This window comes from Coenobita brevimanus, chromosome 93 (assembly GCF_032717465.1).
Source record: "Coenobita brevimanus isolate Jiangsu-jjx chromosome 93, ASM3271746v2, whole genome shotgun sequence".
Classification (NCBI taxonomy): domain Eukaryota; kingdom Metazoa; phylum Arthropoda; class Malacostraca; order Decapoda; family Coenobitidae; genus Coenobita; species Coenobita brevimanus.
This window is the reverse complement of record NC_137046.1, coordinates 44,950,235-44,968,468: the sequence shown is the minus strand read 5'-3', so window position 1 is coordinate 44,968,468 and position 18,234 is coordinate 44,950,235. Positions and strand designations below refer to the sequence as shown.

At 39.4% G+C, this 18,234-nt stretch overlaps 1 protein-coding gene across 1 annotated transcript in view; it reads right to left on the bottom strand.

Moving 5' to 3' along the window:
• Positions 1 to 978: 978 nt before the first annotated feature.
• Fmr1 (synaptic functional regulator FMR1) overlaps positions 979 to 18,234 on the bottom strand; it is an 80,648-nt gene continuing 63,392 nt past the window's right edge. Inside the window, exons 10-11 of the mRNA XM_080282512.1 lie at positions 8,080 to 8,247; positions 979 to 4,314 (exon numbers count right to left, since the gene is read on the bottom strand). Of these exons, the coding sequence (XP_080138638.1) occupies positions 3,926 to 4,314; positions 8,080 to 8,247 (557 nt within the window). The 3' untranslated portion in view covers positions 979 to 3,925. The remainder of the gene's footprint in view (positions 4,315 to 8,079; positions 8,248 to 18,234) is intronic.

The window sequence follows — 18,234 nt, the reverse complement described above, 5'->3', positions numbered from 1 at the left end:
ACTGTATTACTATTGCAGTGTATTCTCCAAATTCAAAATTTCTAAAAATGCCATTTTCCAACTATAACTTTGAAAGTAACTTTACTTAGAAAATATTTATTAAAGAATACATTTACCATCAATTATTACTGGTTTAGTTTCTGCTGTCACTGTTATACTGAGGCGTTACAATGGTTTTATAGTCATCTAGCCTCCCTCAAACTGGGCTAACTTTAACCATGAGATTATTTCAAAAAATTTTTATCTTTAATTTTGTCCCTGTGCAGGGGGGGGAAAATCATTATTTATTGCTGAGCTTTCACAACTGAACCATCAAAACTATGGTTGTGGGATAATGAATTCAAGTATGTACAGTATACAGTGATGATACAGGGAATGCCAATGAGGTGGGTGTCTAACACGTCTGTCTGTCTACAGCTCAATACCATAATCCCATAAGGAGTGGTCATTTGTCTCCGAGTTAGTTGTTTTACAGGATGGGGCCCTAACCTTCCACCAACTCACTTCTTGACATGTAGGGAACACATTTCTGCACATTATTATAATTCATGATAATGATAGTTCCACTTTTTCAAAGAATTTAGTTCCCAAATATTCTTGATCCCAACCATTTCAGATTTGGGAAACTACAATGTATTACCACCATTACTACTACTACTACTACTGTACTACTACAGTATTCAACAGCTTTCCATCTACACCACAGGTATGTAAAACCACCATAAACCTTCCCTATGCACCCTGCCATACACTTTTGCCATATCCATAAAGACCTTTCCATCACTCTTGCACGCTTTCTCTACTGTCTACCTTATAGCATAACAAATATTTATTCACACATTCCCCACAACTCCTAAAATCAGCCCATTCATTACTCACCAAACATATTCTCTACCTTCAGTACAGCCTGTATTTTTCTTCTTACATATGTATAGACTGAAATCCTCTTATTGCAAGTGTGGGTATATACAAAAGAAGAAATTGCTATATTTATTTTTTCCAAGGCAGCAAAAATACAAATAGGGTGTAGCTAAAATAAGCCATATGGAGAGCTGTTCTCAGTGGTCGATGGTAGGACACTCAAGGGCATTCATTTCCGGTTTAGAAAGATTGTCACTTGTCGAGATCTGTAAGTCACTGTTAGCTGGGTCTGCCTCCTGCACACAATAAACATCCAGAGCATTGATAGATTTGTGCTCCTTCTTTAACTTTTTGTAGTGTGTTTCAAGCTTACATTAATACTACAGAAGATGCTGAATATTGCATAGTGTAAATTTCATAAATAAAAGAAATTATATTTGTGTCCTGCATACCATTTAAGGTAATTTGCTGAAAATCTTAGTCATCAAAGTTAAACAAAGAGCACTTGTTATTTCTTAAGTCTGAGATGCTGTCAACCCCCAGAGATTACTCTCAGTTGCTGTCTGGGACATTTGTAATTAAGGAGGGGGGGGGAAATTGTCCTACAAGTCAATGTTGGCAGGGGCTAGAAGTCGAAAGAAAATGGTCCACATTCCAGACAGAATAACCTCCACTGTTCACTGTCATTGAGGTATTCATGCCATACTCAGAACACCAGTGATGCACGTTGCATAGCAAAGAACAGTTCATCCATAACCAGATTAACAGTATTGCTTATTTGTTCTTTTATTTCATAGAATGCATAGGGGAGCTGCTAATCTGCTGAAAACAAACCTTAATTCTTCCATACTGAAAACCAAAAACTTAACTAGGATCATTTTTTTTCAAACTCTTCATAAAGGCTGTTATCAACACTACCCATAAGGCACGACCAAAATGAACTTAATGTATATAGGTTATGTGTAGATAATTTTTCTTTATGTACAAAACATCTTTGATTTTTTCTAAGCCTCCCCTCCAGTATCACCTGCATGTTCCATACATGCTTGTATTTTCACATAATATTGCCATTAGAACTGTTAAGTGACAGTTCTGGATACAAAATGTGTTTGCCTACAATTAGGTACACTGGTGTGGGCAATCACATCCAGATTTTTATTCCTCTAATCTTTTTGTCTGTTCCTGGTATGTGTGGTGGTAATTGTTCAACCAGGCACCAATAATGGAACATCTCAATATACTTCAAGTTTAGGTATGTTACCGCCTTAAGAATTTGAGGTTACTCCCAACACAATCTATTGTTTTTGGTTTTAGTAACATATATGGACATGCTACCGTACTGGTAGTGAGTATCCTTGGACTTGTTGATATGATGTGCAATGAAGTACAAGTTCAGGTTATCACAGATTAGTGTTATTGTCATGAACAGTATATGAGCAATAATCTTCTAGAAAGTACATCTGCACCTCAGGCAGAATCAAATTCAATATGCTTTGGTACAATCAAGAGGATATTTTATCATTTGCAAGACAACTATTAACATAAGTCTTCTCTTCATTGAAAATACTGTGTACATCTCTGGATATGGCAGGCATTGATGTCAATCAGCCTAACTTCTGACATAAGGGCATGCTCAATATGCATGTACAGGCATACTAATGCCTTGGGAGTGCACCTGTTTACTAAACAGAATGATTCAGTTTGACAATGTGGTGATGATATAAAATAGGAAAAGTATGCAGTAATGTACACTATCTGATTACAAAACTTTAAAAAAGTACCAAATTCATATAAAAAACAATACAGTTATTAACATCTCAACACAATCAATTAGTCACAATCTGTCCTACACTTCAATTTGGATGGATAATTTCTTTTATTACTCTAACTTGTATACAGTACATGCAACCACATCCATAAGCATGAGCTGTGGCTCATTCACTCACAATGATGGGAACATGGCACACCAATTTACCATGACTCCAGTGGTATGACTTCACTCACCTAAATGGCATAATAATATCATGGTGTACTGTTAGTTTCACTAGCATAGTCGCATCCTTCATTAGTGAGACTTGCCACAGTAAAAGTAGAAACTTTTCAAACAAGGTGTATACTGGATTAAATTTCCTTTCGGTGCAGTAGTAGTTAACCTAATTTCATATTTAGTAACCACATGCATGTTCGGACTTCAAACGCAAATGAAAACTAAAATAAAGCAATGGTACCTACAAAGGACAAAAATTAGCCAAAAGTACAAGCCATTCTACACCTAACAGAGCCCTGTTATTTGCTGTAACAAGTACAATACACATAACCCAAATTTCAGGAAATTAAAATTAATGAAGGTATTACCTCTACAAAACAATGAGTTTGTTCCTCAAGAATACTAACTCAATTACAATATCTTCTGGAGTATCAGGTTGACACAATCAAAACATACTAGGTATCCAAAGGATATAAGCTTCTTCAAACATTAAATTAACTTTTAAGTAGAATGCCAAATTTTCTCAAATATTTCACACCAAATAGGTCAAGACTGAGTCACTTCAAATCTTTAAAGTACACTGTATAATATTAATTAAGGATTATTTGAAGAGGCCTTCAAAATTAGTTGCAGTTAATAAACGTTCCAATTTTTCAGTTTTCACATATGAAATACCTATTGAAATTATATCAGTGAAATTCTACTGTCTGTGAAGGTGCTGTAAATGTAAAGCAACAGATTCCACGACTACCACATTTCTAAAGTAGTCAGTGATACGTAACAACTCTATCCAAGACAGAAAGACAACAAATCTTCTATCTTAATTATAGTGTTCATCGCTCAGTACAGGATGTCAACTTCAGTATCAAAGATAACATTATTAATGAGGGGCAACAACATCAGGTTAGTTTGTCTTCATCATTGCCTTGGCTAAGGACATTAATCTTCCTCATCCTCCATAATCTAGTGTTCATATGATAACACAGCCGGTAACACAAAAGCAGCTGTAATCAATTGCCTAAACTTCAGTTTCACAGGGGTCAAGGGATGCTACCCTTGATTTTCCCTGATTTCATTCTAATTACCATTAACTGTGGGAACATTGGAACGGCGGGGTTGTTGAGGTGGACGCCTGCCAGGGGACTGACGAGCAGGGGGTGGGCGGCGACGTGGCAATGTTCCCTCCCTACTGGGAGGCCCATCCTGATGGCCTCGGCCTCGACCTCGTCGCCCCACATGCTCTCCAACAGGAGTGCGCTCCTTGGGAGGACGACTACCAGGGGCTGACTGAGCGTCCCAGTTCTCCCCAGCTGCCTGCCATCCCTCCTCCCCAGCCCAGCCTTCATCAGCTGATGTTGCCACGCCCTCACTGTCAACTACATCATTGGTGCCACCACCACCACCACCACGCTTCCGGAACTTGCGATGTCGTCGACGTCTGCGTCGACCCTCACTGGTCACAGATTCTGGTAAGATATGGCAGTTACTGTATTCTCATTCAATTATGCAGTTAATATTACTACTGTAATATTATAACTGAGAAGACAATTCCTTACTTACACCTAGTTCACTCTGCATGCTTTTCTAAATAAAGCTGTAATTAATTTGATGGCATTTTTCAGATTACTCTACTGTACACGCTATGTCACATCATTACTATGTGGTTAAGAAGGTTTGTGAAAAGTCACGGCCAGGAAATTATCCTCAATAAATGCTTTACAAATTTTTTATGCTTGTGCCTCTTAGCCATGGTGTACCACTCCTAGATACTGTACATGATTTCTTGCTACTTCCCTGGTTAAACCCTACAACCTTAAGAAAGTGCGCCTTATTCTATGAACAGCTTCTCTTTTCTCTTTCATCCTCACTCATACACTTCTTCCTACAACTACCTCTACAAACTGTTCTGTACAGTAAAGCCACCAAGTTTAGCAACATCTTTCGTTTGCAGTTTCGTGGTTAGTGGTTGCCTGCAAATACAGTATTCCCAAACTCTGGGTTCAGCGCCAAAATTCCCTCTGTTCGCGGTGAGAAAACGTAAACAAATCGTGCCCACGGAAAGCAATCGTCACTTGTTTGCCGCCATTGCCATACACCCGCTATGCTCCGTGCGCTTTGTGTTTAAACCTGCTCCCTGTGCCTTGCTGCTCCTGTTCTTGGTTTTACTCTCACACTATGGCTTCCTGCTGCTCTGGAGGTTTGGGAGGCAGTCCTGGGGGTGAAAGTGACAGTAAGAGGTCGGAACTGCCAAGTCAGAAAATTAAGGGGAAAGTGAAATGTGACTACCATGTTGGTGTAAAGAGGCCTGTGTATGAAAATGATCTGAAGAGTAAAATTGTGGCACAGATGGAGCAGGGTGCTAGGAATTCTGAAATTTGTATAATGTTTAAGATTCCTGAGTTAACAGTGAGAAGCATGAGAAAGAAGCGCGAAGAGATAGTCTCACCACCTGCCTCGGAAATTACACCACCATCCCTTCCATGAAGCACCTCACTCTAGCCTTCTAAGTAAGTTTCCTTGCTTATTATGTACTTTGTATTAATACCAGCTTCTTTTCTAGTGTGATCAGTACATTTTACATTGCATAAATAGGTTTTAGGGGGTGTTGGCATGGGACTGGTACCAATTAGCCTGTTTCCCATAGGATCAATACCCCAAGTTTAGCAGTTTCACAGTTCCCGGTACCTTTCAAGGAACCAATTAGGAGCAAAACCTGGGGCTTTACTGTATATATCCAAACCACCTCAGTTTAACCCTACACAGAACCTCAATAATATATGTACTGCATTCTATGCCTGCCTCGCTTTTCACCCCCGCACAGGATAACCTCTCCTTCAATGGCTCAGTTGCCAGAAAACAAATGAATAAATACATACAAATACTGTATACAAATGACATTAAAATTGTTGTCAAACATGATACAGTACATTCTAAAAAATATTAGGCTCTGAAGATCATATAACTGGGTTCTGAAAGTCCTTGCTTACTGTCTCATAATGTACCACTGTGGATTGGATCCATATTTATGCCCACTGCTGTACACTGCACACCCATCAAACCAATTTTCTTTAAATGGATTCATACCTTTTCATACACCACTGCAGGCTCTGCAAGGGAATGGAATAATGAATCCTTGTTCCACAGTCCATCATGAAGCACACTCTGCAAAGCTCAGCCTTCTAAACCACAGACAGCAGTATACTTTCCAGAAAGTGTGGCAAGCTACTGCTACATATAGTAATCTCCAGAAAAGGAGATTAATTTCAAGTGTACAGAGGTTACATTCAGGCTGAGATGTTGGCAGCTGACTAACAGTACTGAATATCACTTAGTAACATACTGTACCGTACATGCCTGGAAAGGATCACTTTCACAACTGATCTACAGGAAACTGAAGGATTTTATATAAATACTTCAGTGCTCCTTGAACTTTATCTTCCAGCATAAACCCTGGCCACATGAAGGTAGAATTAACCTTTACATCTAGAGTCAAGCTTGAAAATAAGCTCTTTCTCTCATTTGAAAATAAGCTCTTTCTCTCACCACTAAAAGCAGTCTCAAATGAAAACTGCTGTCAACCTATCTATCTATCTGTAGCCATGATCCCATAAGGGGTGGCCATTTGATTCTTGAGTTGTTTGTTTTACAAGGAAGGGTACTAACCCTCCGCCAACCCACTTGCTGACAAATAGGGAACACATATGGGTTAGTTATGGGATTACAACCCAGCATTGTAAATGGTTTCCTGCCACACAGGAAACCCACTAGGATTGTCACTCAATGAAAAGCAACCTGAAAAGGAAAGAACAGTAATAAATAGTGACAGGAAAGATGAAAGAAATAAAAAGACAGAAGGAGAGTCACAGAAAAAGAATGATAAAGCTGAAGGAAGTTGGCAATACTACATCAAGTGAGTGGATGATGGTTGCAGCCACCTACCACCTGCATATTTTTTGGAATTCCAATGCAAATTTTGGAACAACTTTGAAAGATGCTGACCTCATATTAAGCATACTTATCTATCTATCTCTATCTATTGCCAGACGCCTCAATCCCGTTTGGGGTGGCCACAAACAAATCGCCTCCAGGTCACCCTGTCCCCCGCAATTTCACTGCCCCGCTCCCAACTCACCCCCCCTCTCTCATATACCTCTCCACCCCATCCCTCCATCTCATCCTAGGCCTCCCCCTCCCTCTTCCCCCCTCCACCTCACTCACATACACTCTCTTCGTCAGTCTTTCACCCTCCATCCTCTCCACATGGCCAAACCACCTCAGTGGTTAACGCTGAATGGCTTAGCAGACATCAACTTCAAGTAAACAACTGCCCCCCTGGGTTTGTCCCATCATTCCCCACTGATGTTGAGTGTGCATCCTACTGTACAATGTGCTGTGCAGTGCTCCATTATGTGTGCTATGCTGCATGGACCTATTCTATAAGCAGGGCACATGTCATTTGCGATTCCATTGTTAAAAAAGTTGTTGCTGTTGTTCTACCCCAATCTGTCTGGCCAAGCAGACCCATCATCAACAAGTAAGGTGCTGCCTTCCAGTGGCAGACAACGTCTTACCAAGGTAAAAACAGGATTCTTCCATAGTGTAAGGTGTAGGGAAAATGGAGTATGCATAGCACCCATAGGGATGAGCTGTGAGAATCAGATGTATATAAGCAGTGTCAGCCAGAACTTGGACTACTTGGTAAATGTACTTAACTCCCTATCTGGGAATGTTGTGCAAAGCCAGTTACCCGGGCTTTATGAAATAAAGTCCCAAGTTTGGTACTATTTCATTTGTTTGACCTTCCAGAAAATTTCTAAGAGTAACATTCGATTATCCAGAAAATTCCATATCCAGAATGGAAGAATCCCCATGCATTCCAGTTAATCGAGCTTTTACTGTAACACACTTGACCTTTCATGAACTGGAACTGCATGTATATTGCAAACTTTCCTGCAAATCTACATATATATATTATATCACTGATAGCTTGCTCCCTGCCGGAAGCTCTTACAGAAGAGTCTCTCCAGGCTGCTTAGTCCTTAATATACTGTATCTCTTGCTATCTCACTCATTATTTTTCCATTTGTCAACTTTCTCACTGGTGAATTCAACTCATAAAGGACATTACAACTCCTACACCTCTGAAGCACCAACCTTCTTTGACAGCACAGGAGAAATCGTAATATGAAAAAAAAGCACTTATTATCTTTATGTACAATTACCTAACGCACCTCTGTCAATACTGCCAACACTAGCTGTCTCTGCAGCATCCAACACAGTCTCTTCTTCATCTGCCACACGTCGACGGTCCTCATTATGGCGCCGATTTCTTGGTGGAAGGGAAGAGGTGTCCCCAGCTCCTTCATCCCAGTCTGGGGTGCCTTGCCTTGACCACGGGGCTGCAGATCAGCATGGAAATGAGATTCAGATAACCGAGAGAAAAATAAATGAAGAAAAGAATGAAACTTAAACATGAGCTTAGGTAAATCAAAAGTGGTAACAAAAAAGTTCTCACTAAAACTGTGAGCCCTGATGAAAAGGAAGAATGGCTGAAAAAGAATGGCTTGAATGTTTTCAGAAGCTGCAGATCCACATCTGTAAACTGAAAGACAACTAAGGGGCAAGCCAATTTAAATGTTACTGGCAGATTTTGGTACATGATTACTGCTGTCCACTGACTAATAAACTTTAAATATATCTTCCACATTGCACTTTAATACTACCTAACTGACGTGCAATACTGTTGGCCCAAACTACAATTACTAGCTTTGTTGTAAAATATTAGTAGTGAGCCTGTTTTACAATCATCCAAGGAAAAAAAAAAGTAGGGGAATTACAACAGTCTTCCTTAATAGGAACATAACAACAGCTGTTTCACATTAACTTGGCTCAGATAGCATCCTTTTGTAGCTACTTTCATGTAGCTCAGTGGCAGAAAAAAAATACAATGGCACAACATTCTTTCCATATTCTAGTGATAATGTACTCATACTGTTGCAACTCAGCATTCAAGGTGAAGAGCTGACAATTTTTGGAAAAGTTAAACACAGTAAAACACATCAATACCACTTTAAGCCTTCTGAATATGAAACTATCAAAACAAACTGCTTGAAAGGACAATCATATTACCTGTACTGCTATTTTCAACCAGGATTTCCAATACAAAGAATAACCATATGATACAATCAAGGGGTCTACAAGCATAAACAGATCTTTAACTTGGAAAAAGTTTACAAACATAATATCATCAAACAAACTAGTGTATCCTATATGGTTGTAAAATAACAGATTTCACTTGACAAAATTAGTTTAGGTGGCATATGCAAAAAATTTTCAATTTGAAAGACACACCCACTTTCCATCACTCTGAATAATACATTTGCATTAACATTTATATTGTTGGAAGTGGCATATCCATGGATGCACAAAAAACTTGATGCACTATTAAAAATTCTACTGCCTGGTACTTCCTCAAGACACAGTCCCCTGCATTTTGATCATATACAAAAATAACCAACTTACCCAAATTTATCCTGTGAATAAAAAATTCTTACCTTAAAACAGAGGTTTGTATGGAAAATCAAACTGAACTAAAGAACTCAGTTTCAAAGTGTGTCTATGAAAATTGCCTCCTTATACAATGTGATTCTCAACAGTGTACCTTTTTCACTTTATTGAAAAGCTTGTACAATACAGTGCAGTAGCTATGAACATTCCAGCCCTATTTAAAATAAAAACATCATCATCATCAGCCAAACCTCCTTTCCCACCCAAGGGCGAGTGAGGAGTAGCAATGTCCAGACAGCACAAACTGGCCCAAATCAAATAGGCCACACTTCCATTCACTCGTCATTCAAGCCCCCGAAATCCTGGCTCTACTGGATACGCCAAAAACATTCACCACATTCTGCAGCATCACACAAACGTATCCAATTGAGTCAATCCGGACACTGCCATGCTCACAAGGGGTGCCAAAATCCCTGATCATGCACTTCTCACAACATTCATCCTGCCAGCTCGATCTCGTCAGTTCCCTGGCCTCACCAACTTCCAAACCTCTCTTCCTCAAACACTCCATCCACCATATCTCTCCATCTTCTCTTTGGCCTACCTTGCCTCCTCCCTCCTTCAGATTTCCTCAGGTATACCTTTTTCACCACTCTATTGTTGTCCATTCTTTCCACATGACCATACCATCTCAGGACACTCTCTTCGATTCTGGTGTCCACCGACTTCCTCACTCCACACCTTTCACGAATCACATTATTTCATATTCTATCTACCCTCTGTACACCACATACATTCCTCAGAAGTCCCATCTCCACTGTTCTTACTCTTGACTTTTCATTTTCATGCCACACCATAGTCTCACACCCATATGTTAAAGTTGGCACTAACACTCCCTCATGTAAGCCTCATGCAGCTGCAACCCTCAAGCCTCTGCGTCTTATCAAGGCCTTCATTGCACCAGCTACTTTTCTTCCTTGTGTCACTCTACTTCCAACTTCTTTTGCACATTTTTCTCTCTTTTCTATCACTGTACCCAAGTATTTGGACTGTCTCACCAATTCCAGTCTCTCTCCATTCACTGTGACATCACACTGGGAGTCACCTTCTCTCTCAGTGACCACCGCTTTACTCTTCTCTACATTTACTCTCAAGGCACGACGCTCACAGACATCAGCAAAACTCTGCACTAGCCTACCAAATTCTTGTCCGGTGCTTGCAAGCAGTACTGCATCATCTGCATACAACAAATTTGAGATATTCCATCTATCACCATTCACTGCCAACATCATCCATCTCTCCATTACTCATGTTTTTACTTCTCTCATCACCCCATCCATATATATATTGAACAACCATGGGGACATCACATTTGTAAAACAACCAAACAGTACACCCAGAGAAATGAACCTCCCCAACACATCATCTTTCATGCCTTAAGAATCCTGGGTCCAGCCTACACACACAATCACATCCACATTATTTTCCTTACTGTTCTTAAATATGTGGTTCACTACAACAGTGGTATCATCTTTCTACTGCTTACCAAATAAAAAAGGATGCCAAACCCTTGTCAAATGTTTCTCTAAACACAGGTGCTGTAGCCAACCATTTTATTCTTTTGTCAGTTCCTTAGCTTCTTCAAGTTCTATACCTCACTTTCTCACACACTATTATATTACATCTACCTGTCTTCTTAGCCTGTGGCACTTCCCACCACCAAACTCACACCCATAAGCCCATTTCACCATCCTACCTGGTTATTCTCTCTGTATGATCACACCATCTAAACACTCTTAATCAAGACTTTCTTTGGTCACATTATATATAAATCTGTTAATATTCCGTGCGCTGTATGGAACCGACACATAAGCTCATTAACAGTATCACTTCTACTGCTTTGATTCTGACTTTTCATTTGTGCCATACAGTACCAAAGTCTCACAGTCATACCTTAGTTGAGGGACTAACACATCTTCATACAATCCTCTTACACCATCATACTCATCTTTTGTTTAGCACCAAGGCCTTAATATCACCTGCTACCTTTCTTCCTTGAAACACTCTGCACTCTACTTTATTTACAAACTTATTTCTCCTCTCTGTCAATGCACAGGAATACAGTGATCCCTTGGTTATCATGCATTATTGGTACCAAGCCTAGTGCATGGTAATGAAATTGTGTGATAATGATAGTACAGAGCCTACAAAATTTATCCCAATTGGTACTGGGCACCCCGATAGTAAACACAAATTTTCCCTTTTACAACAATTTGACCCACTAATACATACATATTGTTATGGTAAGTACAGTAAACTCTCAATTATCCATCGCCGCAATATCCAGCACTGTTGGCTCAGCTGTATTAAAGCAAAACCTGGCAAAATTATGCAACATCTGGCACCAAAACAGGAAGTAACCAGTGGTCCTGTGCAATAACCAGCAGCAAGGAGTATCAACCAGCTAGTACATGGTAGCCAACCAGTGCTCGGGAAAGCCCCACAGCTTGCCAGCCAATCAGAATTCACTGCAGAAGAGGACCACCTAGCACACCAAGCCTCCTGTCACTTTCATTCTCTAGCCAATCTTGTTCAGTGAAGATGTACCTGTGCGCACTGCTCTAGTGACCATGCAGTGGCAAAACCCTAGTGCCACGACTTACTCAATACTCGCTTGTTGTTCTTGCAAAGCTTGTGGCCTCAGTGCTTCCTGTCCTAGTGCACAACTGTGATTCTGAAATTACTGTACACATAATTTCTGCCATTAAACCAAGTGGGTTGGTGGAGGATTAGTGCTCCTCCCTGTAAAACAAATAACTCAGAGTCATTGGCCACCCCGTGCGGGATTATGGCGTTTGGCAATAGATAGATAGATAGAAACCACGTAGGATTAAGTGCACTGTACTATACAGAATGGTGTACAACTCTACCCTCCACTGATGCCAACACTAGGTGAGTACATAGTACACTATGCAGTGTATTAATGTACTGTATCAATACTGTATTATATTTTATGTTCAATTTTCATCATCTACTCATGGGAAAATTTTTAGAATAGTAAAAAGGCATGACAAATAAATCCACTGAAAATAAGGCATGCTCTTCATCAGCGGAGAATATGTGGTACCCATGTGGTTTTCTACCTAAGGAACTGACTTTAACTACCAACGAGCTTGCAATATCTTACAGTATCTTAGCAAATCCACTCTGTTAAATTACAAGTAACTCATAAAAACATGGAAAAATAAAGATATCACCTTGGGCATTTATGTGTGAACTGATGATTTGGAAAGTAGTGATGTATGGTAGAATTATCAGGACTCCCTTGCTTACAGTTATGCATACGGCTGTGGCCAACCAATTTATTCCTTACCTGACTGTCATCACTTCACCCCTCACTCACCACTCAGCTGGTTTGCAGATACAGTAAACTCTCAATTATCCACTGTAATTAAGCCAAGCCCTATGCTGAATAATGTGAAATGCCAGATATTGCACAGAACCTCCCCATCAGCTCAATATTTTGCACTGAGCCGGATAATGTGTTATTATCCATCTCGACCCTCAATCCTAAAAACTTTCCCGTGAGTAAAAGATGAAAACTAAGGATAAATACAATAAAATAATGATACAGTACAGTAACACAGCAATACAGCGCTAGTTATTTTTTTTATTTTGTTTTTATGTGTCCGACTCTGGGCATAGATTTCACAGCCTGCAAGGCCCAGCAGTCCTCCTACATACCATACACCTCTACATGTCACCACTTCGGCGCTAACACCCACCGTCCATATTGAATACATGCTAGGGCTGTCTCATCCAGGACTGGCGTATTGGTATTAGTGGGGGTATTTTTACAATGGCGACGGGTCATCTGGTAGATCAGTAAAGCCTGATTTAATGAAATTCAAATCCTTAAACTGTTCAATTATCCATCGCCGCAATATCCAGCATTGTTGGCTCAGCTGTATTAAAGCAAAACCTGGCAAAATTATGCAACATCTGGCACCAAAACAGGAAGTAACCAGTGGTCCTGTGCAATAACCAGCAGCAAGGAGTATCAACCAGCTAGTACATGGTAGCCAACCAGTGCTCGGGAAAGCCCCACAGCGGGGATTTGAACCTGGGTCCGTTGGGACTGCAGGCCACCTCTCTACCGTTTGAGCCACCACCTCCCCTACTTATTATGAGCCAGTTGATACGTCTCAATGCTGGATATTGGATAGTACTGCCGGTTACATCCCATTTTGGTGCTGGATAATGCTTTGAGCCAAGCCAGCAATGCCTGATATTGTGTTGGGCCAGACATTGCGATGATGGATAACTGAGAGTTTACTGTAATATAGTATTTTCGTATGAACCGCAAGCACAGTAATTTTATCTAACAAACACAGCAATTTTATCTAACAAAGCAAACCTTCATTTCCAACAGCTAGATTTTATCTTCTCTGCCAGTGCAAATGCATTCTAAGATGATGTGTAAATTCATCTTAGAACACATTTGCACTGGCAGTGAAGATAAAAAATATAGCCAATAGAAATAAAAGTTTGCTTTGTCAGACAAAATTACTGCGCATGCAATTCAAATGTCTTTACTGCATTATCTGCAAAACAGCTGAGTGACAAGTGTGGGGTGGAGTGATGGCAGTCAGGTGAAGAACAAATTGGTGGGCCACAGCCATATACACAACTCTGAGCAAGGGATTCATGATAAATTTACTATACAACACTACCTTCCTTGTCATCAGTTCATGAATAAATGCTCAAGATTTATTTACTTAGTTTATTTTTCCAAGCAATTCATACATATTTATTGTTTATTCTGCAAAACAGCTGAGTGGCAAGTGAGGGGTGGAGACATGGAAGTCAGGTGAGTTATATATTGATGGACTGTGGCTGTATCCATAACTGTGAGCAAGGGAGTCATGATAATTCTACTGTACAACACTTCTTTCCTAATCATCAGTTCAAGAATAAATGCTCAAGATTTATTTATTTAGTTTATTTTTCTATGCAACTTGTATTTACTGTTATACCTGCAAAGCAGCTAAGTGGTGAGCGAGAGGAATAAATTGGCGGGCCTCGGCCGCATACACATCTGTAAGCAAGGGAGTCATGATACTTCTACTGTACAACACTTCTTTCCAAATCATCAGCTCACCAATACATGCTCAGATTTAATTTTTTGTTTATTTTTCCATGTTTTATGAAAAATGTAACAAACAATGTTTAACAAAATGAACTTACCATGTGCATTTTGCACTACTGCAAGGCACTGCAATCTTGTGTTATAGCTATGGGGTATTTCAGAAGGGGTAATGTTTCAGATGGAATTGTTTATATATCCTTGGATTAGAGTGGTATTGTATATACTGCAAAGATATAGCCTATGTATAAGATCATATCTCTGATGTCCAGAAAAATAAGTAACCAGGAGGGTAAATTCCCCAAGCTTACCGGTTAACTGGGATTGTACTGTACAGTACTACTGTGCTGTATCATTACTGTATTGTACTTTATACTTAGTTTTTATCCTTTACTCAATGGAAAGTTTTTAGGATGGAGGGTCAAGATGGACATTAACACAATATCTGGTTCAAACCCGAATGTTGAGCTGATGGGGGGGTACTATGCAATATCAGGCATTTCACTTTATTTGGTGCAGGGCTTGGCTGAATTACAACAAATAATTAAGAGTTTACTGTATTAGAAACACACATAGGCATGGTTAACAGAAAATGATGACGAGGTTACAGTAAGGAAGAAACACATACCCTGTACCATACAAAGACCTGACATGGGCATAGGGTAAGGGGTCCTGAGAATAAAAGGTGAAAAGTTAATAATCCCCACCACCTGGGATTAAATCCTCGAGTAAGGACTCATCTTATAATCCCTCAATGCCATCAGAAACCACAGATTTTGCACTATCATTGTTGGCAGAAACCAGCTCAGGTGCATAATGAAGCTTTATTAGCCAAAAAATGCACGATAAAGCCAAGAGTGCAGATTTTCATGCAGCAGTGATATCAAAAATTGCTATAAACAAGTGCATGATAACCAAAGGACCACTGTCCTTAAAACTCTTTCACCAATTAAGTCTCTCTCCATGCATCAACATATCAAATTGTGAATCATTAGGACTCAACAACAACTACTTTTCTTATTAATATTTACTCTTGAACCACACCACTCACAGATATTCACAAAAAATCTGAAGCATATTGTGAAAGATCCTGTTCCCTACAAGCAAGATGAGCAGCATCACTTGCTGACATCAGATCTGAAACACCCCATTCTTCCTGCTTCAAATTTTTAAAGCATATTCTGTCAATGCACTTTATGCAATATCCAGTAACAATAGATCAGGTCAATGTTTTCTGATCCATCACCTTTGTCTAACAAAGAAAAATTGTCTTGAGACAAAGAAATTATCAGTGTAATACCAGTGAACAGATTTTGTAAGCTCCCATACATTAAAATCTCCTACAGCAGGCAGAGTAACAGAAATGAAGGCAATTTAAGTTAGCTTTCACTGTCATAGTTTTGGGGTAAATCAAACTTGTCGTTTTCGTTTATGAAGGCTCCAACATGCTTGCATGGATCGACCTTGGTCACCTAATGGCGGTTCTCCATGCTACTCAATCTCGCAGCTTCCCTATTTAGTCTCTGAACTCTGAGGTCATACTCAATGACCTCATATCTTTTTCAGTCTACCTCTCACTACCCTACTCCCAACATTAACACTTCTTACTTTCTGCACTCAATTATCATTCCTCATCCTCTCCACATGCCCAAACCATCCCAATCTACTTCTCCTCACCACAACATTAATACATTCCAGTCCCATCCTCCCTCTCAACTCTCTTCCATTGTAAACCTTGCCCCCTTGGCCTTGCACTCAAGGATGCACTGCACAGTGAAAAAAAAATAGAGAAAGAGCTCAGTGCAACCATATGAATCTGAGGCACTTTTGAAACGTTCACATGCAGTAGACCTTTGTTATACGATAAGTCAGCATGCAATGAATTGCATATACGATGATGTAAAAGTTAGAACCTTTCTTCGACATACAGTACAAAAGCATTTTCGATCATTATGATTATGATCCACTACAAACCCTCACTGTTTAATGTACGATCACTATTTTCACTTATATGATACCTAACATGCAAGCTTGCAGTCATTTATATCTTCTACGATGGCCTTTGAACTTGTCACTATCAGGTGTGTTAGTGTCTGTGATGGAACAACAGTATGGTGGTGGAGTTCAAGCAGCTCAAGTACAGTGACAAGAAATAACTGCCTGCTTGGGTGAGTTGGGAACAAGTTTTTAAAAATTTCTGGTGGCATGCAGCTAGTGAAGTGCAGTGAAGTGAAATAACATTCACTTTAGTTAAGTTGGAGACTTGTTTTTAGACTGTTGGGTGGGTAACCCTTGGCAAAAAACGTATCCCCAATGAACCTATGTTATACTGTAATTGACTCGATATATGATAAATCATTAAGTAAATGGATTTATTTCAAACACATCCTCATGGTAAAATGAGGGCATGCTGTATTAGGATGCTGGATACAGTTACCAACATGCCTGCATAATTACACACAAGCCTAGCCTTGGGCCCCTACACTCCTAATGGGGCAATAATAAACCGAATGATTAATGAATAAATGTATGCACGTTAATGATGCTCAAGGAAGCTGTAAAGCCAAAAGCATTTTTTTTTTTTTTTTTTTTTTTTTTTACAGCTACACTTGACTATTAAATTTATGAGAAGAAAGTCTGGCAGATTTAAGGTGTCATACAACATAAAGTGCTGTTCATCTTGATATTCATGTAAACTTACGACTGAAAATGCAAACCTTCAACACTGTTCTCCAGGAATACAGTAATTTCTTTCATCTTTTTAAAAAATAGGTATCATTCTTCCCAAAATTTCATCAAACCCAACAGAGACTTCTCAGATGCAATAACATTTCCACCATGATTTTCTTTTTCTTCTTCTTCTTCTGACAACCACCAACCTATTTCTTTTCTTTCTTTTTTTTTATAGTGCTGTATTTCCCTTATCTAAAAATATTAACTGGATTGCTGTCTCCTGTCATAACTTCAGAGGTCTGGATGATGATGGTGATGATGATGATGATGACGATGCATGTACTTTTGTTAAAAAAACAACTTTTTCAGTTTCTGTATGTTAATTCATTCATTCATTCATCATCTAATCCAGTGTTGCCCCATGAGGAGTGTAGGAGCACGGGGCTAGGCAATTGGGTTCCGACATTGAAGATGAGAGTGACCAGCCTCGCTTATCTATAAGTGGTATTATGCGAGCAATAAACCCCAACCACCTCTTGAATATAAACCTGCACTGGCTCAATCTGATTGAAGCATCTTAATTACCCACTAACCCACTAAACCATCTGGTTATATGATTACCACCCAACATAGTAAATGGTAAACCATTTATGTATAGCAAACCATTTGGCTCTGACTTATACTGTACAGCTAGCAAAATCTCAATCACTTGATATACTTACAGACTGAGATAAAGCTTGGTGAACGGTAATGCTACAGTATTGATGAACATACTGTATTCAAGCTACTTACAATCACAAAGTTCTCATCAGTTTACCTCTACAGTACACTAATCACTTGTACAACAGCTGCTGAGTCAGCTGGCTGCCGTTTTGCAGCTCTTCTTGTAAAATTAATTTAAATAACCTCATCTGTAACAGTGACAATGTGCATCAAAATTATATGCAATACAGTATATGTCTAATTAAAAACACTACTTCCACTGGAATACATCCCCAAGCTGAATTTGCTGTATGATGACACACTGGAAATTCTCCACAATTTACACAAAATGTTCACG